The following is a 26,012-nucleotide window of genomic DNA, read 5'->3' as shown; positions in this document are numbered from 1 at the left end:
ACATATTTTTGTAACATTTCCTGTAAAACTATATTTATGGTAACAAGTGTTATTTTCGACAACATCTTTTAAAAGTGATCGCATTAAAAATACGCATATTATAAAGATGGAATTAATATATTATATTAACTGCATCATTCATATCATTTAAATAATATAAAAATATAATGAATTAACTGGCAGGTGTTGCTCTTTTAACTGGATTGTTAATGTATGATTATCATTGATTATCATTTCACATAGAAATCATTTGACTTCCAATTGGTATTATCATGATTAATTTTCTCCATCAATTGTTATATGGTATGTTCCACATTATCATCATCTATCGATCAGCATCCTCTGCACATGTCTGGAACATATCTTGAATAAATAATTCATTTCTTTAGAAACTATCCATACATTTTGAGATTTTTATATGTGTGTTACAGGTCTCGGGCAACATGTTAATTATTAATTAGACATGAATTGTCAAATGCTGTGAAATTTCTTCTTGGATAAATCGATTATCTGCTGCACGCGCCTGGATAGAGATTCGGGCAGACGACAAGCCTCGCTTTGACTGTGAGGGTGATTTATGCATACATGTAATATTTAAGGCGATGAAATATAAAGAATCAATGGTGAATTAGTTTGTTTTTTTAATTGCCGTGATTTTAACGACAAAATGTGTACCATTCATTATTATTTTAGGGGAATTCCATCTATATGAAATGTGGTTATAGGACTAAGGATTATATCAAGATTCTAACATGAACCGTTCAGACAATCGGGTGCTTTTCTGATGTTTATTAAGAAGAGAGTGATTTTTCCAGCTGGCTCCATCGGTAAGTCAATGTAAATTTTCAATATTGATATTTTGCATATTAAAAATAATTCTCGGTAACATCGTCCATATTTAATGACCCGGTGCTTAGTATGAATGCTCCATATCGACATTTATTATTGACATCAGTTACAGCGGAAACCGGCCTATTTATGAATGATAACGTACAAACCAGCTGATTGAGTGTGTGCAAGATTGAAATGGCTATATAATTCCCGGGGGTGAACTGTCCTTAACCGACCCTGTATTTAATAATGCATAATTTGCAGTGGTATATTTTCTCAATTATAGATTTATTGTTCTGTGAACATTGAAGAATTTTTCCTTCATGCTGCGCGCAAACTGTTAATGTACTAGTGTTTACACATTTAATGTATATCTTACTTTCAATACATTCATTTGATGTATGCGTATTGATTTTGTATAAATAATACGAGAATAAACAGAGTGAAGTGTAAATAGCTAAGTTCTATAATGATGGATCTGGGATCTAATCAGTTTTTACTGACGAACATCACATTATTATTTTTATTGAAGAAAAATGGTGGACGCACGTAAATTTGCATCCAAGGGTACTTAATTCGCACTAAATTACTGAATATTGTGATAATTAACATTATTACATATAATCATATAATATCATATAGATAAACAGCGCAGCTGTCGTACAGAAAGACTAGCTATTATTTCATCTGAAACTGATTGATATATATGTTTTGTCATCCATGAGATTCTTGTGTAATAAACTATTGTTATGTATTGTATAGTTACGTCATGAAACTTAGTCAAACTCCCCCGCAGAAATAACCGTGTAATCGATTAACGAAATGTACATCAGATTGTTAGTATCGTACACAATCATTATCTGTTCTTTTGAAGAAAAAAAAAAAGAATAACATAATGACTATATATATTATTGATATTCAAATGATATTTAGGAAAATGTTTGATTTGATCATTAGTTTTATTTGTTTATGAGCCACAGATTATGATTATCATATAATTACAAAAAAACATACATTTACCAAGAACCATCGAACTTAAAACTGAAAAAAGTTTCCATTGCCCTAAACTTTAAAAGATTTGAAAAAGCACTAAATCCGTCGCAGATGTACTGATCATCTGATTGACATTTTAATTGAATAGAACATTGGTTAATTGATATAGTTGAAATAAGACCTTGAAATCATGAGCTTCAGCAACTGATAGTACTGTTAAATCGGTCCATTGTGCTTTTTGTCTTTTTGATATATGTTTGTGCCTAGTACCGATCCCTTTCTAAATGCTTATTTTGAATAGTTACACCACTGTCCAATGTGAGTGAAGGGTAGCGCCTTCACAACCATGTTCAACCCCGCCAAATTCTTTATGTCCTGTCCAAAGTTAGGATAATATAATCTAGTAGTTGTTGTTGGTTATTTTTCATATTTGTATTTTTTATAAATTCGTTGTAGTATAAATTAGTCCGTTGGTTGTCTCTAGAAAAAATTTTGGATGACGTTATTTTGGCTAGTTAATTTCCTTTGTCGCCACATTTTGCCGTGGCCTTTTAATTATAGCTTACTATACATGGTATTGGTTTTGTTTATTGTTGAATGCCCGTACGATGAACAGTAATTGTTCAAATATTTGTCCTTTGTTTCTCATTGATAGTTGTCTCTTTGATTATCTGCACATCTTTTTTTTTTATTATACACACACTCCACCGCTAACAGTTTTGGGGGGTATATAGGAACCAGTCTGTCAAGTCCGCAGTCTGTCTATCTGTCCGGACCAACTTCTTTATCATTTGTTTGATTAACTCCTTCTCCATGAAACTTTGTACATTGTTAGATCCTTATATGCAGAGGTGCATGTGGTTAGGATTTTCCGGTCCATGGATTTTTTGTTAGTTATGGCCGTTTAAACTTAAAAATTTTAACAGATCCCTATTTGCCATCGCATCGTATCAACAGGAAATTTACTAAATTGTTAGAACAAAATAGGCAGATGTGCATGTGGATAGGAATTTCTGGTCCAGTGAATTTTTTTAGTTATGCCCCCTTGATTTTAGACATTTTGACAGATCCGACCTAGTCTTTGCAACTCCTTAAAAATAAAAATAAATATATACAAGATTTGCTCTATTTACAAGAAACTTAGTACGTTGTTATAGGTCCTGATCTGCGGAAAGTGCATTTGGGTAGGATGTTCTGGTCAATTAAGGTTTTTAAGTTATTGAATTTCTATGCGATATTATCCGAATTTGGAGCGTACAAGTTAAGGAGTTACCTTCAGCTTGTATTACGGCATGTGCCAGTTTGGCATGACATTAATGTGCCAAGTTCATTCATGGAATTTCGAGGATGGCGAAATTTTATTTTATTTTGATTTTATGCATTTTTTCCAAGCTCTTATACATTAATTTTTAGTTCAGTTCTGTAGTTGTTTTCAAATTCAATTTTAACACAGCGCAATGGACATATAGTGTTTGCACATACATGACATAGGTTACGATACATGTGGATTTACGTAGGAGGTAAATAGCAACAGCCATAAATATGCACATCTCTGTATCTGTGTATAGTTTACAAAGCGAAAGCGGCACGTCATATTACAATGTGAAAAAATACAATATGTCTAGCTGGAAATCTTGAAAAAAAACAAGCAAAATTCACGAAATAGCAATAAACATTTAGATGTGACATATGACGACCACTTAGAAGGTTTCTGACATGGGACAATTAAGCACATGAACAGTGGCGGGTTTAAAATAAGTTTTTTTTTTAAAACCTCAACCCTCTTTTAGCTTCGATCACTTGACTAGGACATAAAAGAGAAAATTGAGGATGGAAACGGGGAATGTGTCAAAGAGACAACAACCCGACCAAAGAGAGAACATGGAATATAAATAAGTACAGGAAAGCGCTAACTATAAAATGAAAGTAATCTAAACAGTATCAATGAACAACAGCAATTACTGTTCAAGCAAGCTAAAAGTTCTTATAAGAACCATTTACTTAGGTTCCGAGGGTGGCCTTTATAAGCATATTTAACTGTATACCTAATTATGAACCATGTTGAAATGTATACGAGTAAATAACCATACGTGTACCTCTTCCTGCTTTTACAATGTAAGTAATTGTCTCGGATAGAGAAAACAAATATATAGATAGAGAATAAATATCATATGGCTTTTTCAATATCACACCTGTATCAACCAGAGACACCAATATAATCCCAAGAGATCTGCTCGAGGGATTATATTGGTTGAGGGTTGATACGGTGTGTGATATTGAAAAAGCCATATCATATACACTTTATTATATACATGCACCTCAAGTACAACTAAATCTCTCGTGTGTATTTTTCACGAGACATGACGTCATACATATTAGGAGTTTGATAAATCTTTTGTTACCGTGACTGATATCGATTACGTGACGTCATACAGATTAGGGGTTTGATAAAGCCTTTGCAACCGTGACTGATATCGATATCATCACTGATGGCTGATACAGCACGATTGTCATCAATTGTATTACACATACAATTTACCTGCATTTACTACTAAGTATATGATAAATAGTGAATATCATATGGCTTTTTCAATATCACATCCGTAAAAGCCATATCATATACACTTTATTATATACATATACCTCATGTAGATGTTTTTTATGTGACATGACGTCACACAGATAAGAAGGTTTGAAATGACGTCATACAGATTATAGATCTGACATGACGTCATACAGAGAAGGGGTTTGATAAAGCCTTTGCAACAGTGACTGCAATCGATGACGTGACGTCATACAGATTAAAGGTGTGATAAAGCCTTTGCAACCGTGCTGATATCGATATCATCACGGGTGGCTGATACAGCACGCTTGCCAATGATTGTATTACACATACAATTTATCTGTATTTACTACTAAGTATATAATAAATGTATTTATATTATTGTCGTCCACATATTGATATAAATTAATTTTATATGGCATACTTTCTTTTTATTAAAGAATTAACTTCGTTGTATTGGTAAGAAGTTACTTTGAGGCCTTTATCAAGCCACTCCAACGTTCATTTGATTAAATTGGAATTTCACATTCGGAAACTTATGAGGTTGTGTAAAGATGATAAATCCGGATGTACTTCTATTCAAACAACACATGTCGTTTTCGTGAATGTCAAAAACATTTGAAAACCTGTTAATTGAAATCTTTTCAGCTATGTTATTGAAATAAGATATGGTGGCCTTTTAATAAAGTGTAAGAAACTACAGATTGGTATATATATTATATTGAGGTAAATTATATGGCCTTCCAAATACCGTTTCGATTCCTAACATCACTGAAGAGACATTAATTGTCGAAATCCGGATATGGTGTACAAAAATCTTTGCACCTTTTGTTTGCGGTATACCATCTTTGCCGCAAGTTTATTGTTTTCTGTTTGGTATTAATTTATAAATAAGATCCATTTATTACACCTGGTGATCCGTTTATTTGGCAATCGCCAATGGCAGTCGGCAGGGTTTAAGAACATTTGTTGTTCGACCTGTTAGTCAAATGCGTTTTGTTAAAATATACTTTTTCACTTTTTTGGTCTTTTGGAAAATATTGTTTGTGCTGTATTTAGACCCCTCTAACAAGAAATTTGTTTTGCATGCACACGTATAAAAATTGCGGTTTTTATCCAACGCAATCATAGGTTTGAACGTTGTTTTCAATTTAGACTTGTTTATATATATATATATATATTGTGGACCTGTATTGATTTCAAATCATTCATTATACTTTACTGGCAGAATATGTTCATGTACTACAGCTTGAAGTCTGGAGTCTTAAGCATTCTTCTGTCATAATGATTACCTATTCTTCAGAAATACATTTCATGATCTTTATAAATTTGATACGAGTAAACAGAGATTTGACTTATATACGTAAAAAGAAAAGAAGAAAAAAAAACCCCAAAAACTGGCTTATAGTATGGTGATGTTGGGTGGGCTGGCGGGCGGGAAGGCGGGAGAAATCGGGTACCTAATTTGTGTAATCAACTCCTTCTACAAATTTCAACCCAGATCCCTGAAACTTAAGAGAAAGATTGCACATATGTTGGAGTTGTGCACCTGCTATTATGGAACTAGTTAAGGATGTTTTTCTCATTTTTCCAGACTTGGGAACTTTTTCAAATATTTAAATGTTCAGTTAAGAGTATTCTCCATTGTTGCAACCCGGCCATTTGAGTCTTTGATGCATTTAAAATAATTTTTAATAAAAAAATTTAAGTATGTAAAATGTTCTACAGGACAAGACATATTTAATGAAATAAAAAGTAATTCAAAGGGTCCACCCCTTCTACAACTCGCGCTATCTGTTAAGAATGTTCAAATTTCTCGAGAAGGGTTGAGATCCGCCTCAAACTTATACTTTTCTTGTTCCATATATATAAAGATGAACTGGACGATATCAATGAGTGGGTCCTATCCCTTGCTATTTGAGACTCTTTCAATTTTAAATTGGTCCAGATTCCCATGCCTTAACCATATATTTCATTGTGCATGTATCATTGTATACCAATGAATTGATTTAAAAGAAAGAGACTAATTGAGAATGTTTTTTAAGAGATTTGATAATCTTGTTATCTATGATGATTTTATTTACAACATCCCCAACTACATTATTCTGCCTCTGCCGGAGCCGACCAGACTTAGATGCTTGTGTAGCGGAGAAGCAGCAATAGGTTTGATTCGGTTATTTGGCCCGCTTACATATATTATCTGTTATATTTCCTATTTTGTAATTTGGAAATTTCAAAATATATCTATAACATTGTTACTGCAAATAATATTGGTTAAGTACAAGAAGACGTTAAATAAGTAAAAAATTAGAAAAAATAATAGATCATATTTACAATAAAAAAAATTTACCACCAAAATAAAAAGAAAAAGAAAAGATGGGGGGTCCGTGTCCCAAGCACCGTTTCAGGCGGATTATAGAAGATCTGAAGTGTCCATTATTCAGCAACATCAATTACTGGTTTGGTACATTAATGTACTTGTAAGGTCGTTAACCTAATACATTGTATATAATTATTGTTCCCTAGGACCTTTTAGTAAAGCTAGCGTGTTGACTCAAATTACAACTGGCCTAATTCCCAATAATACTTATAATTAATATTCCCTCTGTTACATGGGCACGTTATCAAGGTAACAGAAAATAATAACATTATTATATTTCAATCGATTATTGAATCACCAGTGATAATTATGTTTAAAGATACGTGTAGAAAGCAGGCTTGTCGATCATCACAGATCATCTAAAACAAAATGCTGATGCTATTGACCACAGACATATTTACACAGAGAATCATATATATTCATGTATAATATATGTCTCTGTAATGAACAAGTTTTTCATTAATAAAATATCTTTACAATTTTACTTCACCAGATATATACATTTCGACAAATCATGTCTCTTATGTAGTGCTTGAGACTAAAATATTTGAAAGTGAAAAAAAAAAACCAAATATAAATTAATGATGTCTCTTCAGAGTTCATACACTGCAAAGTACCAAAAGTATATATAACAACGGTCTAAAAGTTCAGTTGAAACACAGTTAATTTTGATCATATACTATCTAATCAACATATTTTCTTTATTGATCCCCCTTCTTTCATCATTTTGCTAAGTCTATGATGTCATATTTGAAACCGTTTATAGATCTATTTACAATTTACAATTAGCTTTATTATCAGAACCTGTATATCAATTGGTTGGTTTTATTGTTATAATTACTGAATGATGTCAAACGAAGCTAATAGGTCATGATAACTATTCTGGTCACAACTGTTTCCACTTTTAACTTGGTTATTACAGATCGAACAGCAAACTACCCGTTACAATTTTATCTACCTTTGTAATACAAAACGATTCCGTTCGATCTGTACATCGTTAGAAGGCCTTCAGATGCGAGAGCTCCCATTATGTTGATAGGAAATTAATTATAAAGATCAATATAACAGACGTCTATTTTTAACTTATCAATACTTGTCCGTTTATAAGATGGAAATCTGGGTTGTTGATGCTGAATCTCGGTGTATAATACAAGAAAAGAATGTATATATAATGGATATTTAAATGTGATTTGAGAACGATGCATGAATGACATGTACACATCTTATTCAGGACATTAGAGTTATGCGAACAGTTATTTAAATGTGATTTGAGAACGATGCATGAATGACATGTACACATCTTATACAGGACATTAGTGTTATATGAACAGTTATTCACGTTTAGAAAAACACAGCAAATTGAGAAACGATTCTGGTTTGGAATCGAACATGTCTTAGTAATCAGGTTGGTACCTTATATTCAAGTGTATAAACATGTCGGTCTGTTCTATTTTTCTCTACTTCATTAAAAAACACTGTTACAAATGGCTTCATGCAAAATGTGACCGTCAATTGCATTTATTTCGCCCAAATAAAAAAAGAACAGCATTCAATTCTATATAAATGCAAACAAACTCCTATGTACAATATATAGATATAGGAAGATGTGGTATGAGTGCCAATGAGACAACTCTCCATCCAAGTAACAATTTATAAAAGTAAACCACATTATAGGTCAAGGTACGGCCTTCAACACGGAGCATTGGCTCACAACGAACAGCAAGCTATAAAGGGCCCCAAAAAATTACTAGTGTAAAACCATTCAAACGGGAAAACCAACGGTCTAATCTATATAAAAACGAGAAACGAGAAACACGTATGAATTGCATAAACAGACGACAACTACTGTACATCAGATTCCTGACTTAGGACATGTGCAAATATTTGCAGCGGGATTAAACAAGCTGGTTTTGTCCCTTAAGCTGGGATCCTGTCTACATAGCTACACACTTCTTCTTCCTAATACGATAGTAGACTCCTAGGTAGGAGTGCAAAACTTCCCAGAATTTGTGTGCTATGTACATATGGATTTAATTAAATTTACTATAAACAAAAAAATAAAATAGTGTATTGAATAACATATATACATTATGTACAGTGGCTTTGGTGATTTAATAAGTTGGTGTGGGTCCTTCAAATGTTAGAGTCGATATGCAAGTTTTGAAGGATTCCAGGGTTTCAGACATACCTATTGCTTCAGGAAGTGAATTCCAGTCAGAGATGGTGTTTGGATAAAAAAGAATATTTATAGAAGTCTTTATTAGTTGCAATTTGCCGAAATTTATGTTGTCCTCTAGTACGTCTGTCAGATTTTGTTAAATTGTCCTTTGGAACTTCTACTAACCCCCAATTAATTTTGTATAGCATTGTTAATCTAGCTTTTTTTCTTCTATTATGTAAACTGTCCTATTGTAAAGACTTTATCCTGTTGGAAATTGCACCCGGTGTTCTGTCTTTATAGTCATTATAGACAAATATGGCTACTTTTCGGTGAATCTGCTCAACCTGAGTGATGTGGTGCTTTTTGTAAGGATCCCAAACAGGGGAAGAGTATTAGACGACTGGACGGACAAGTGACATCGAGAAAAGATGCATTTTTCGACTGATTTTATCATTCAGACTGATTTAACGTGAAAACGGGTTCATGGACCCCTCTTTTTAAAAATGACATTATGCTTGATTATGTTAGAAGATTATTTGTGCCAATTTTTATGAACAAATCACCGATGATTTTTTTTTTAAATTAGATAAATATTTAGCCAAAAATGCCTTTTTTGACTAAAATCATAAAAATATGATAAAAATGAATTATTTCCAAAGAATTATTACACAAACTAAAAAAACGCTTATGAAGAGAAGATATTCCAGATGTTTTTACAAAACTCCGCTTGTGTTTACCTTTTGAAACAAAAAAGTTAAGTGTGTCTTTCCACTGAATAGAAATGTCCAAGAAACCGAAATGACCAGTAAATGGCTAAAATTTCGACCCTATTTATCTCTAAAAGTGGCACAGGAAGGTGTATTATTTATTACATATTTGAATTGACTAGGTGAAAAATAGCTTGTATGCAAACTTTCGTAAAAAATTCACCGTGGGATAAAAACTGTATCTTATGCCCTTAATACGCCTATTCCAAGCCATGAGACTGATCAATGTCCAGTCGCCTGTCGTTGTCAATTTCTTTGTGTTTCTTTGTTATCTTTTATATTATTGACTTGAATAAAGCAGATGCTTTTGTGTTCTTAATTTTTGAAAGATTTATTCGGGTCTACAACTCAATGTCAAGGTGGCAAGACGATAAGTAGAAACATTCCTTTTATTTTGTTTTTGTCAAATGTTTACAAAGTTCCTTATTTTATATGAATATTCGGATTACAATCGATACTTATAAATATAACATACTATTATCGACATATTTTTTAACACATTACATTATCACAATTTTTAAGAGGTTAAATAGGAATAAATCCGATTAATTTTCCAACCTAATTTGTATGGTACATGTGAGAGGAAAACTGAAAAAAAAAAAATAATCACATCTTTCAGTTACTTAAGTAATTTTTCAGTCAAAAGAAAAATAATTTTATTTTCTATGTATATATACCTGAAAGAGATCAGAAGGCAATGGCGTGAATTTTAACATAACCTTAAGATAAATATAAATATACACATTAAAAAGTCGCCAAGGAAAAATCCAAATTTAAGACAACTGAGTTAAATTTAAAATTTACAAAAACAATCAATAAAAAATTAGGAATACGTTTCTTTTCTTTTATCGCGTCAGTTTCACCTCAAGGGTTGATTTAGGTATAGAAATATGGTCATCATCTCCGGTAGTAATACCTTTTCTAAAGAGGGGATCTGTTTTCAAGACTATGTGCGGGATGTATAAATATGGAGCTACGTCTGTCGGAATGGGGACGTGTAAGCCGATGCCCCGTACAAGGAGAATTCCGCACTATTTGCACATGAAAGAACCCTTACTACAACTCACCGAGAGGTCTGTAGGTGGCATGTTGGAAGGCAATTTGTTTTTGCTCCTATCCGAAAATCCTCTATTTCCAGTGGTAGTACAAATTTCCCAGCATTCGTTCCTATCGACCTTCTTTACAGAACCTTCCTTTTGTATTAATTGTAAAGTTGTTCTTGTCAAAAATATGCAAGCGATATGTGCCACACTGGGTGTCAAGTACAAGCAACCGATCAATCAATTGTTTGTGTCAGTTTTAAGGCAATAACTTTTGGTGAAATTTATACCATCCAACACTAATGATAGTAGTTACCAAATCATATTGTACTTAATTCATTTCGTGTGAGTTAGTATTGCTCGGTCAGGGACGTCTATGGTATGGAGATGCCGCAAACTATGTAACATACTGTAATTTATATAATTTTTATAAGAAATACCTGTTCTGAAAACAAGAAGATGTGGTATATAACACAACTATCCACCAGATTCTAAATTATGTAGATGTAAGCAACAATAGATCATTTTCTGCCTTAAACAATGAGCAAAACCCATAGCGATGTCTATATAGGAATTTTCAGTTTCTAGTTTGTTATTATAATTAAGCAGTTAGTTTTTACTTATATGTATATTATAAGTGATTAGTATCTTCGGAGCATCTGAGTTCAATCCCGATTTTGGGTGGGGTTCGTGTTGCTCTGTCTTTATTTTTCTACGAGATGTTTTGTTATTGTTCTTTGTCTCTTTGACTTATAAATTTTAAATGCATGCCTCCTTGGTATGTTCTTTCTCTTACGTATATGTGTCAGTTAAAGCACGTTAAGAAGTAATTATTTGAACTGAAGAAAATTGGGTGTCAAGATGTCTGGTCAGCGATCAACGTAAATACATGATTGCACATACATACTTTATGTACAAGTGTACATGTATGCACACGATAAGCACGTACTAGTATTCATTTAAGGGCCTTTATAGCTTATGATGCGGTATGAGTTTTGTTCATTGTTGAAGGCCGTACGGTGAACTATAGTTGTTAACCTCTACGTAATTTGGTCTTTGGTGGAGAGTTGTCTCATTGGCAGTCATACCATATCTTCTTATTTTTATAGTGTACATTTATACATATTATAATTATGTACTATTAATCATAAGAACTGAAGACAAAAGCATAACTATTTGAAATCATTTTATTTCAGAAATGTTAAAAGCAAACGCATTTCTGAAATAATAAATACACAAGCTGTGGTATAGAAGAGATCCTTATGACAGTAGATAGGTCAAAGAAATGTTGTTCATGCAAAGGACGATTATATTGATTGGCTTAACAGTAGTTTTTTTATAAATTGTAAAACTAGACAATTGTATAGTAAGTCAAATCCTTGGTTTTAATTATCGTTGAAGTATATTCAAATGAAGGAAGCAAGATAAATTTATACCCGATAATTCATTGGAAACCAAGATTGACCGCTTGTATTAGTAGGCATCGCTACTGAAGCTGTCACTCCTGCTTCAGCATATATGTATAGAGTTTTGGAAGGTTAATAACCCTCTATATTATGAAATTTTCTCTTATGTTAAAGGCTTTTAATGCATTTCTAAGACCAGAACAACAGAATAAAGTTACACTTAATTAAAAAAGAGGATTATGTATTTAGTGTATTGAATTATAATTTATTATTGCTAATTGTCCCTAGCAAATGATTTTTCAACCATACTAAAAGTTTCTTTAATTTATGGTAAAATGGCTGGCTTTGTAGGCGATTGCGATTCTCTGTCTTGTTAGGCCCTCGTTGTTTTTAATGTGTTTGAAATTACTCCTTTCTTTGAGCTCTATTTGAAATCTAATTAGCGTCCTCTTTTTTATGGGGTGGCCTTTAAGCCCGAGTATAATTTGTCACGTTCATTGATTTCATTAAGGGTTTGCCAGCGCTCTCTATTATAAAACGCGTTCGGCCAATTCTGTTGGATCGAATGATAGCATATATATAAATAGCTCTGTCAATTATTTTACTAATTTGATTAACCAACTCTGTTGCTTTTTCCGAAGTTTACTCTTTCTCCCCATCAGAAACGACAATTACACGTATAAGGTCCAAAAGGCGTCTTTAATTCCGCCAAGGCCCTAGTGTATAAATTTTGATTTTCTCTGAGCGCCTGCCAATTTTACAATTTAAACTGATCTGTTGTATATCTTTTATTGTATAATCCATTTCAGGATATAACATTGTAAGACTATCTGGACTTAATCAAACTTTACTATATAAAATACACGTAAACGGCTATGTTATGGTTTAAATCCTGGATGTTGTGCTGAATAGACTGGGTCCAGCTATTCTGCTTGTCATGACCGAGTCAGATCTTATTCTCCTTTGGCTACTCTCCTTTGTATGGTAATAATGAACAGTGTTGCCGACCATAAGATGTTGTACCATAAATAAGGTTTGAATGAATGATAGAAAAGTTAAGTTTCTGTAGTTCAACCCATAACCAATAAAGCAAAGCCATGTCTGAATCCGAATTTCTTACTATAGTCAGTTAGATTAATAATTCAAAAGTCAGCCATTCATTGACAGTTATATTAATATTAAACGGTGTGCTATTTTCATGCCTTCATTCTACAGATAGAAGTTTTTTTTTACAAATATGCAGATTTATAGAGTGAAACTATTTTTTGACAACTCATATTTTATATTAAATGCTGCATTATTTAAAAGACGTGTTCGTCATAAATGTCAATTAAAACACACATGTCCAATATTGATAATATTTAATTTCCTGTTTATCATATGTAACCATTTCCGTATCCCGTATTTAAGTTCATAGTAACAAGTTAAGAATGTGTCTATAATGTTAAATAAAAATTGCAATATTCATAAAAATTTATGTAAATCTGATAATTTCTTTTACAGTGAAATCCTCAGAAAATATTATTCCTATTGCCACCCATGGCCATAAAAATGTTTTGTTTGAAGACGAAATGTAAGATTTAGTGAATCAAAATATTTCAGTCAAGTTTAAGGTTGTCTTTAAAATTGACTTTTCTTCCTTTCTTATTGCAGAGAAATAAATCTTATAAATCAGAAGTCTTTTACCTGACTCACGTAAAGTTGGTTATTTTTGTTTTTTGGTTTACTGTTTCATATACGTATACCCCACATCTACTGTATTTATATTGCATGAAACATAAAAGAATCCGTATTTTTATGTAATTTCGTCCACAACGGTTTTATTAGTTTTCATATGGTTAAGAGGAATGAATTATTATACTTTTCAACAAATAAATGCAATAACTACTGTAGCACTTACAACCATGATAAGTAAACAAGAACATGTTGAAGAAAAGTCATAGATCTACTCATAGCCACTAATGTCAACCATAGATCTACTCATATATCCACTAATGTCAACCATAGATCTACTCATAGCCACTAATGTCAACCATAGATCTACTCATAGCCACTAATGTCAACCATAGATCTACTCATAGCCACTAATGTCAACCATAGATCTACGCATAGCCACTAATGTCAACCATAGATCTACTCATAGCCACTAATGTCAACCATAGATCTACTCATAGCCACTAATGTCAACAAAGCCCATCTTGTTTTTTTTTTAATTTTAAAGTGCAAGTAGTTCTTTGTGTTGACATATTTTGCTCTGTCATTCAATGAGCTTTTATAGTTTATTAATAAATATTTTAAACGGTGTTCTTAAACGTTCTTTGAAATAAACAAAAAATATTCTTACACGAATTAAAATCCCGACCTTTTACGTCTTTAAGCCATGTGATTTGTTTCGCCTTTACAGTTTTGCTGTCAGTATAGATATTGAGATATTGTATGGTTTTCTTTAAAATAGATTTTTCTTGAATTATTATTGCAAGTAAATCAGTATGACAAACATTATCCCTTTAAAGTAAAGTTTTTTTTTTATTTCCAACAATTTGTATAGGAGGGAATATAGTTTGTCATACATAGGACTGTTATTTCCAACAATTTGTATAGGAGGGAATATAGTTTGTCATACATAGGACTGTTATTTCCAACAATTTGTATAGGAGGGAATATAGTTTGTCATACATAGGACTGTTATTTCCAACAATTTGTATAGGAGGGAATACAGTTTGTCATACATAGGACTGTTTTCCCTTTACAAAATTAATCTACAGATTGGAAACAGTTAAAAGATGGTAATTTTGAAAATGGATTATTGCCTTTGACACTTTCATTTATAGCTATACAATGTAAGTTAAGAGAGAAGTTTTAAGGTTTTAAGGTTGTGAAATACCTTAAGTTTAAAGGTGTTTAATTTCCATCCTTAATAATTAGATTAATATCTAAAAGCATAAAAATGCTGCTCTCCTACTTTTTACAGAAAAAAACAGTCCGCATTTAAAGGGAAACTTCGCGATTTTTTACCTATCATCTTGTATCTACAGCCTTATATAAACAGCAATAAAATACAATGACTTGTGAAGCAAAGAGGTGTGTATAAATGTGAACTTTTACACTTTGGAAATTGATTTCTGAACATAAATTGTGAATTACATAAATTGTGAATTACAAGGTTGACAACACAGAAACAAACAAAAACAAAAAACTCGCAAGGCCAGTCCTTAATACTGGTAAAACCGGTCCCTTCTGGTCTTGTATTTGGACTTGCATATATCACTAAACCTGGATTTAAACCGCCCAGCCTTGATTGGTGAATTTGTAGGATAAACGGAAGTAGTGACGTAATCACAATGATTGGTAACCAGCAATCATGATTTTCTTAGAAAAGCTTTGATTCCCATTGCAGTAAGTAAAATTTATTGATATTTTATCCCTAGCTATATCACATCGTATAACCGGCTATCATTAATGTAGAAACAATTGGATCCCTGTTCCCGATTGCAATTCAAAACAATTATTTTTACTATCGTGTACAGCACGTTTTTGTTTGAAGTTCCGATTTCCATTACAAAACAGTGGACTTTGTTTTCATGTTCAGCAGATTTTATCTGTGTTTTCATCTGCCGTAAGATAGCCGGTAATAGTATATATATGCGTATCTCATTTGAGAAACATTTAAGCCCCCTTGTCCTTCATTTCGTGATACAGTGACTATGTTAATTATAATCTTTATTGCAAAATTACACCCATAAGGGAAAAGCAATACAAACAATTGTACATTTTAAATACAATGCAATACAATGTAATACAATACAATATAATAGAACATATGTTAAGAGTTCAATTTTAAATTTATGTAAAAAACACAATCATAAGCTTGTCTGACATGGGTCTGACTCCCTCAGTTCTAAAGACTGCTTAATAAAGACTCCAATATGACAAACAAGTTCAGGGATGGGGTTTAGAATGTGTTTTAGTTTATTAAATGCATCAAGATGTTGAAATAATGGTACATACATAGTCTTTTAGATAAGCAAACAAATTGGAACGCAATGATATGTTAATGTCACAATACAAAAAGAAATGAAATTCGTCATCTATATAGGACTCCACATTTTTTACATAATCTTTGTGCTCTTGGAATGTTTCCGTACCTTCCCAATTCAATGCCTAGGGAATGATCACTGAGTCTAAATTTTGAGAGAAACTGCCTATGTATAAAATTATTGCAATTTAAATATTCCTCAGACTGACAATTAGTTTTTAATTTCCCATGGAGACAAAGTTTGGATGAGGAAATCCAATTTTGAAAGTTTATTTAAAGTAGTTTTTTTCATATTCCTCTGAAACACACTTTTTAATATTACATTTTAACACGTTTTTTGATTGTTTAAAAGGTTCATTAATATTAGAGTAATTTTCTTGGTTTATTTTCATATCTTTAAAAATTTTATCTGCAAATGAGTACCAAGAATAAATTCCTGCGGAATGTAAATTTATGTTTGTTTGTAAAGATTCTTTAACCAGGGGATTAATATCATTACAGTTTATTCTATAAAAATACATGAGTGTTTGAGTTTTTATATAAGAGTCCAAAGAAAATCTACCTAATTCTGATCTAGCACCTATGTTAGTGGCTGTCTTTTTCAGTCCCAATACTGCTTTACAAAATTTAGAATGAACCTTCTCAAAAGGATATTTTTCTGCTAATGCAAGAGTATCACAAAAAGTATTATTTACAGCAGCTCTATTATAGATGCCCTAAAAGCTGACTGAAAATTATCCATAAACCAAATTTCAGAGTTGTGTCAAAATAGGTCTTATAAGAGTATCAAATAATTTACATGACAAATTAGTGGGAACAAAATTAAAATTGGACATATATTTTCTCAATAAAAATAAAACTTTAATACCTTTTTTAGACAGCTCTTCAGTAGTTTTAATAGTTTAAGGATAAATATCACCTCCCCTGTAAACACTAAAACCTTGATCTTTTCAATGTTTGTTCCGTTGTAGCAAGGACACTACATGTATTTATTATAAATCACAAGTTCTGGATAAAAGTAACAATGAAAATAATTTGAAATAAAAACTAAATTCCCATATAATATAATCTTTCCCTCCTAAAATAGCAAACGACGAGTACAACAGGCTATAGGAGCTTTGTGTAAATTTGGTTTAAAATGTTGCAATGCGAATAAATTCCTGGAGAATCAACTTCAACTATTCTTTTTCTAGATGTATACCTCTCTTGAACATGCTAATTATCCGTGTATGTATGCAGCTAGATCAGAGAAGTTCAGGGGAAAAAATACCAATAGAATCGATTGATATGCAGCAAAGATTAACATTTTTGAAATCAAGTTACTAAGATCTTATCCCGATGTAAACATTGACTGCGAATACATCGAGAAGATCGCAAATATGTTCCTAAACAGATACGGCCTATTCTTAAGATGGTAAAAAAAAAATTAACGGATAACCTACTTTGTAAAAATATTTATCTTTATTTTTTTAATCTGCACAGATACAACTTTTAAAAAGCGTTATATTCACGAAAAAACAATATTTCTATATTGAAAATATGTATATTTTGTAACGACTATGTGGAACACTTCGAAAATTGGTGACTTGAAAGAGCTTTAGATTTTGTTTTTATGATTTATTCCATTTTTTTAATCAATAAGCAGCAAAGATTAACATTGTTTAAATTTTAGTTTCACAAGCTTCTAATGCAATTATCTCGATGAATAAGGAACATTTGTTCATGGGTGTAGTCATTCTATTAATCTTTAAGTTAAAGAACAACAACCAAATCACTATTTGTTACTTGTCAGTAGGATGTAACTGTTGTTGTTTTTCGGTTCTCCCTTCGACCACGAGATCTCATTTTGCCTCATTTTCCAGGGGTTCCAAATTTTCTAACTTATTAAAGGAGCTAGGTAACAGACGGATGTTTCAATTTTTACTGTGTCTTTTTCTTTCCCCAAAAATGCTGCAAACTCATCATTTTGAGACTTTGGGTGTCTCTAAAGGGCCACTGGACTTTCATTATGAAATAATGAGGGGTCGTTCTACAACATTATAAGGACCAGTCCATCGGGCCTACACACGAGCGGCACTACATTTTTTTTATTTCTCTCGAAAAGTTTTTTAAAGGCTTAAAATATTATTACGTAAAGAAATACACCCAGAAAACTAACATAAGTACAAAAGGCACAAAGTACTGATCTAAGAATGCTCGTAGCTACTAAAATCTAGTTCTAAGCCAATATCAACTAATAAATAAAACTTGTTTGCTCGAAAAGCAATTTACACAAACTCTTTCCGAGTTAAATTTGCTTTTATTGCAGAAATATATACAGTAATTTTTTTTTCGACAATTCGATTTATTCTATACTTTCCCTACCACAGCAATCTTCGGAATTCTATGTGTTTTGCATAGTTGCAGGGAAATATTGAAGTGTTTTATGCAATTAAGAAAGCAACCATTTGATTGCCATCAGGGAAGGAAAGAATTTGGTAGTCCGGAATGTGATAAAAAAAATTGTGATACAGAAATACAAATTTACAAAAAAATGTTCTATGACAAGTCTTTCGATTTTATCAAAAACATTATAATAAAATTTTAGGACACGCACAAGCAAGAAAAAAAAGTGTCTGTTTAAAAGATTCTATTAAAATGTATAAATTTTAGAATTTATTTGTTCTGGAGCAATTAATTTTATTTCAAAAAGTGGAGACACGGAAGTATTGTTAGATCTCCATAATAAGTGAAGTTACTTCCGTGTCAGCTCTTCTAAAAATAAAATTAATTGCTCCATAACAAATAAATTTAAGTATTTGGAAATATATAGAAAAGGTGGTTGTGAAGAGGACGCCCTGCACTAGATATATCATGAAGTCACACTGAGGTACACCATAGTACATGGGAGATTGAAGGGAAAGGGGACAGAAAAAAGTTTAGCAGGAGAATTTTGCCTCTGTCTGTCCTTAGAATGCCTAAAATGGAACACTATAATTCGTAATTTTATTCGTTTGGGTTTCATTTTTGAAGATATACTTTAGACGCTAGAAAATATTACAACATAATTATAGTTATAAATGTACATCCTTGTAAACAATCCCAAATTAGATTATTATTGTACTATTTGTATTATTGAAGACGAGACTAAGTGTTTAGATAACTAGATACGAACTTCTTTCATGAGAAAAAAATGTTGGATATGATATTTGATTCAAGACTAGCGCTTATTATCCAAAAATACCTTTTATAAACATATCGCCTGGTGGTTAAACATATTTAAAGAGGAACTTTAGAATTTAGCAAATTGTTAATAAAGTTAAAAAAGCAAGCACTTAAATGACTGAATCAACCATCCCCATAGGAAATGTTACAACACCTGTATCATGTCAGGGAGTTTATCTAATATCAGGGATTAATTGGACTTATAACAAATTACTTATTATTGCCAGTGCATATGCCCTTCATTGCATTTATATATAGAATTAAGCATCAGTTATAAAGAAAATTTCAAACGTAACTGAATCATGCATGCTTTTTAGTCTATTTCATTGAGGTTTATTCGGACCAAAATTGTGGTATAATAAATATGATTCAGCTTATCAAGATACATGTTCCATTATGAACTTATGTACTTTATTGCAGATATTCCATAATATATTGGTATAGAAAGCCATTTTTAATCAATCAAATTGATGAAATTCCATAATACAGACTTACCGAATTTTACCTATAATTCATTGGCAATACAACAGGGTATGATTGCGATGCAATTTTCTTTGAGGGGTCGGAATACAGGATGGCCACTGTAAGACAAAATTTCTAAACGATCCGAAAAAAAGCCTCCTCATTTTCCATTATATTCTTGTTCTCATCTTTATTATGCATGAAATATTTGTTACTGAACGTTAAGCAAGCATCAATCAATCATTGTATTGTTCGTGTTTTTTTCTTTCATATTCAAATTAATCTATACCATTGTCCACATGAATAAAATAGAATTATTTTCTTTAAATCAAATAAAGGTTCTCAAATTAAATTATTTGTGAAAAATTCAAATATTTGACTACTCAGCTGTTTTACGTCACAATTGTCTCTTACAAGAACATTTTAATTAATCCTTATAAGGAGTCATGGTGATTTCAGAAAACAAAAGATATCAATGCGCTTTAAATAGAGGGAAGCATAGAACAAAAATAGAACGGTGAAATAAATCATAGTCACAGTAGGTCATTAAGATCTTATTTTTCCCGTTAATACAATTCCATGGAAAGCTGTGACGTAGGAGGTGTAGGAAGACCTGACGTTGTAGCATATGTCTATAAAAGGAGATACTTTACAAAGTGTTATACATGTAATACTATTTCATAGAAATTCGTAACTGATAGTTTTATTTTATGGACAAGGATTAAGTAGTATTATACATTTCCATTGAAAGATGACATTGACAGATTGTATTTTAAAGAAATGATTTAACTGTCATTATATAAAACATTTTTCGCTCACCTCAGATTAGTACTTCTTGAAGCATATGTTGTCTAAAGTTTGTGCAGTTTAAGAATGTGTATAGCTCTTTCAAAGTTTAAATATACATGTTCTAGTTTTAAATTAAGATATGTGAAGCCTATTTCAATTTCCATTACGAGACTCCATGCATGCTTAAAGTTGAGAGATGCACGTATCTCTATTGCACTATAACATAAATGCAAACTATTGCTGGCAGTTAAAAAGGACGTTATTACTGAAAAAGGAGCCACTCGGGTAGCATTGGTTTGAAATGGTGATGGTTGCATACATTTTATCCAGTTGCCACACGAACATTTTATTTGCAATATGGTTATTTTATGAATTTATTAGAGTATTTCTTTTTATTTGTTATATAATTTCTAAAATATTTGGTTACAAAAAAAATTATTCCCATTTGCTAACTTCTCTAATGTTAATTCAATTAAATGTTCATTATGGATAAGTAACCTTCAAAGCATGGATCATTTTAATCTTCAAAACTAAGGGAATATATTTGACTAATAAAAAAATGAAATTTTGAACTAAAGTAAGGTAATAATACTGTGTCATATAAACATATAGTTGTTTGTGACAAAGACAGAAAAACAAATATAAAATTAAAACGAAAGTTGAAGAAAACATATTTGGATAAAAGTAGAGAGTAAATGTTGACTGATTAGAAATTTGCATCTCACAATTAAAAAAGAAAAGAAAAGAGTTGTGACCTTCAAATAATTGAGAATTTAAAAATAAGGAGATGTGGTATGATTGCCAATGAGACAACTATCCATGGAAGTTCAAATAATTAAAGTGGACGTAAGCAATTATAGGCAACTTTTTAATTCACCTCTTGACAAATAAATATATGGTTTGTATTAATAGTTGTTGTTGGATTGCAAAATTTCAAAAGATTTTGAAGATGTAGTTTTACCTTTTGCAGAATAACGCTATGTTTTTAACGGTTGCAAATAAGTCTTGTTTTAAACCGTACGATTTACTAGGAAATTATAAAACGTTTCAGAAATGAAATAGCACGGAGAAGTTTTCTACGATGCCGTTACATTAGCATTTTATCATAAAAATAAATTGATATATGTCAATATCAATTATCAACAGAATTTATTATTCCAACTGAAAATTAATACGATATATATTTTAGTTGCAAGCCAGATTGACAACCATTGATTCTTAAGGAACTCTGGCACGATCAATTTATACAAGACGTATCTTGCATTGATTCAGAATTTTCCTTAAAAGCGCTGATTTCATTGAATTTCATTTATACTGACGTTAACTGTTTATATCTGTTTGTTAGCAGTTACATTGATTATTATTTTCTGTGTACTCTGTGAAATGTTCATCCAATTATTTTATATGACCCACATAAAGGAAATCGATAGACTCGGCAACAAGAAAACGCGGTCAATCGCTCTCTAGACGAGGCAAACAGGTCTCGGTAGTTGTGGTTTGTTCGACGATAAGAAAGGTTCCCGTCAAGGGTAATTGGTATCGATCAGCGCATGCGCATTCATTGTGTATTGATGCCCCCATCGATCATAAAAACGTGATGCATTTATCGATTGAGTAAAAAGTGAAAAAGTACATTGATTACCTTAATGATAAATATTCAGGATTTCATCGAACAATACACTGAGAAGATGTCAATCAACTTGGATAATTATAAAAGATTTTTTTAAATGACAAGATCTTCTGATATCGGAGAAATGATGTTTTAAATAGCAGATATAAAATGACATATCTTAATTCGATGTATTTTCGATTAATGTGTTATATTCATTAACACTTAGTCGGGTTCGTATTGTTCAATCTTTACTTTCTTGTGTAGCGTGTTATGGACGGCTGTCTTTTCAACTCATTTATGGAATGGCATATTCATTATTTCTGAATTGACACCGCCATCTGGTATTTTTTTTCCACAAAGGAATCCTAATTTAATGATTTGCTTTAAAATTAACATCCAGTGGCAAATATTTCATGCAAATCCAGGACGAGAACAAATTAACAATTTTCAACGTATGTAGGTTGTATAAGGTTTGTTTACCCGGATAAAGTGTGCAAAATTTGAACCCCACTAGAAAATGAGGGCATGTTAGATACATTATATAATGTTAAGCAGTTTGAAACAGAAGCGGATTTAATTAAAGCCAAACAATTGTCGTATTTGAAATATGCTCAAAATGTCTTATACATTCACAAATGCAGTACAGTTTCATAAATATTTTTGTTTATTCCCCACCCCTAGAAAATCAAAAATGAAATAAGAAATTAAAAACTGATGAGTGAGTAAATAATTAATGAATGGCTTGCATAGCATAAAAAAATGGAAAGCACGCACAGCATTTTAATACGATTGTATTGTTTGAATTACAAAGCCAAATCTATATACATTCAGTTTAATGTCCGAGTATCCGATAAATGCCAGTTGTGGATGGCATAAAATAAAAAGGGTAAGAAAGCATGCACATTAATATTAAGTCAATTGTATTATTAAAACGTATGAAGTAAGACTTTCCCTTGTTTACTTTCAGTCAAATGTCTGAGTATCCGCCAAATGCCAGTTTTCATCGGATCTGTTTAACCGGCGTGATAAGCTGCGGGGACAGAATCACATCTAGAATCAAGCAAGGAGTAAGTACAATTCTTACACAAAAAGTACAGTTCTTACACAAAAAGTACAGTTCTCACACAAAAAGTACAAATTATTCACAGGATAAAAGCATATATTCCTCCTAAAAAGTGTGGTCCATCCCATTTGAAATAGTTATACACATTTTCACCGAGTGCTAAGAGCAGACATTCTCAACTTATAGTCAGGACACATTGCTGGATGGTAAGTATCGAATAGTCAGGACACATTGCTGGATGGTAAGTATCGTATAGTCAGGACACATTGCTGGATGGTAAGTATCGTATAGTCAGGGCACATTGCTGGATGGTAAGCATCTTATAGTCAGGACACATTGCTGGATGGTAAGTATCGTATAGTCAGAACACATTGCTGGATGGTAAGTATCGTATAGGCAGGACACATTGCTTGATGGTATGTATCGTATAGTCAGGACACATTGCTGGATGGTAAGTATCGTATAGTCAGGACACATTGCTGGATGGTAAGTATCGTATAGTCAGGACACATTGCTGGATGGTAATAATCGTATAGTCAGGACACATTGCTGGATGGTAATTATCGTATAGTTAGGACACATTGCTGGATGGTCAGTAGTGATCAAACATTTCTCTGTTCTTTTTATTGCAAATTTAAGCTTTCAAGATTGAACCAAAAAAAATTTTGAAAAGTTATCAGCAAAATAACACCCTTCAGATATTCACAATACATCTGCTTGTTGGATATCAATAATATTTAGATTGGTTTTGAAATTTACCGTGCCTGTTTGCCAGAGCATTCAAACAAAAGGGAAACAAATGTAAACAACCAAATTTACTCATTATGATTCTTAGATCTTTATATATATATTTAGAAATGAGCAACAGACTTACACCAAAAGGCAACACAATGTCTAATGTCTGAAACAGATATACCGATTTGAGGAAGCACACTTTTAGTCAAGTCTGTTGCTCGTATTTGATTATACCAACAGGTGTATGAAGAACATATTTCTAGTACAACATATTTAGTATGTCATATTGTCATTACAATAAAGATTTCTGCACAATCATGTCACATGTATATATTTTTATGCATATTATAATTTGCAATATACCAAATAGTTCCTTTGTCAATCACAATGACATTATTCAACAATTGGTAGATACTAAATTTCCAAAAAGTCTGTCTAAACGAGACGAGACCAAAAAACAAGTATATAATAAAATGAAATAACCAATTATATAAATTGATATATGAAACAATAATAATGAAAAACTATATAACATCCAAAAATAAGTAAATAAATAAAATGAGGTGCGGATGGTATAATGTTGGATGTTAACACGTCTTCTATGGGCAAACAATATCAAAGGTGATCTTTTTTCAAGGAGTTGGAATCTGGTGGAATGTCTAGTTGAGCTGCGAATGTCAGTGTTTATAAATCCTTACTGGCATTAGTAACTGATTTCCGGATACACACTTGCCGTTGTAATAAATGTCTATGCAGTCACATAGATAATCTCAACATATCTTAGTCAAGCAACAAGTAATCAATCAGTTATTTGCTTAAACGATGTTGGTTAGGCAATTAAATTCTGTCCTCTCCCATGAATCATGTAAATGAAAAATATGTGAAGTACCATTTGAAGGAATTTTGCCCTCTGATAAGATACGGTATGAAATGTTTGATAATATCTTAACGAGCCATACCTTCCCGATTATCCTGTCTTTAAAACAAAAACCAATGTGTTGACTAGGGTTTAAAATTTCGGTAATGCCTGGACTTCTTCCATTTAACAGTAAACCCTATTCTTAAGAGGGGTTTCGTTTGACTGCGGAATGTATAAATACGCAGCCAGGTCCGGTCGGATGGGGATGTTATATTCGATGCATCGTGTAGGCAGAATGCCGCGCTCTCTGCACGTTAAAAGACCGTTAAAGAACCCTTGCTCTTCTGAGGGGCCAAAAAGTGACATGTTGCAAGGCAAATTTTCCGTCCCATCCAACATCACTTTTCCAGTGTGGGTCTTAATTTCCGTCTCTTAATTCATCCCGATCGACTTTTTTTTTACAGCTTCAACCTACTGGAATTATGGTCAACTTGTTCATGTCATGAATATGCATAAACTGTTTGCTCCTGGACGTTAATCATGTAACACTCAATAAATCATCTTTCCTTAAAGGAGATTAAATGGACATTTTGTAATGAAAATGATCTCACTCAATCGAAACTAATTCTCTGATTTGGGACAAATTACTGACGAATTGAATTTGAATGTAATGAAAAATAAATCCGGTTTATACCCCCGGCATCAAATGAGGGTTATACTGGTTTTACTGTTCGTCCGTCTATACCTCATTTCTGGCATGTTTGTCAGCAACTATATAAGAGCTTCCTTATATTTGTTTGACGCAATTTCTGATCCGTCATCTGCCTTCTTCTTGATTGCCGCATACAAGTATGTCTTTCATATTTATGCACACAGAAATTCCCAACTTTTGCTTATATTATTTCGAGGCGACTGGCAAGAAACGTCTTCCCGGTGACACCCACACTTTTTATATTATAGGAAGATCCTTTTTGCATAGGAATCACAATTAAAATTGTATATTTAAAGGCGTTTCTAGTTAAAAAAAAAATGAATACAGTGGTATTTAAGTATCTCAGATAAAATCGTTGTCAGTTTAACTTGCTTTTGTTACGCCTATCTCGATCATCGT

At 32.1% G+C, this 26,012-nt stretch overlaps 1 protein-coding gene across 4 annotated transcripts in view; it reads left to right on the top strand.

Moving 5' to 3' along the window:
* Nucleotides 1-358: 358 nt before the first annotated feature.
* Nucleotides 359-26,012, top strand: part of LOC127728279 (regulator of G-protein signaling 17-like) — a 61,276-nt gene continuing 35,622 nt past the window's right edge. For 2 of the 4 annotated variants that reach the window (XM_052235615.1, XM_052235587.1), the window contains exons 1-2: nucleotides 360-827; nucleotides 23,212-23,311. In XM_052235615.1, coding sequence (XP_052091575.1) covers nucleotides 23,216-23,311 — 96 coding nt within the window. In that variant the 5' untranslated portion in view covers nucleotides 360-827; nucleotides 23,212-23,215. Of the gene's footprint in view, nucleotides 828-7,881; nucleotides 8,173-23,211; nucleotides 23,312-26,012 lie in introns of those variants that run through there. The other 2 variants (XM_052235606.1, XM_052235596.1) reach the window with 2 other exon arrangements.

Source organism: Mytilus californianus, unplaced genomic scaffold (assembly GCF_021869535.1).
Source record: "Mytilus californianus isolate M0D057914Y unplaced genomic scaffold, xbMytCali1.0.p SCAF_1, whole genome shotgun sequence".
Classification (NCBI taxonomy): Eukaryota; Metazoa; Mollusca; class Bivalvia; order Mytilida; family Mytilidae; genus Mytilus; species Mytilus californianus.
This window is presented reverse-complemented; position numbering and strand designations above follow the sequence as displayed.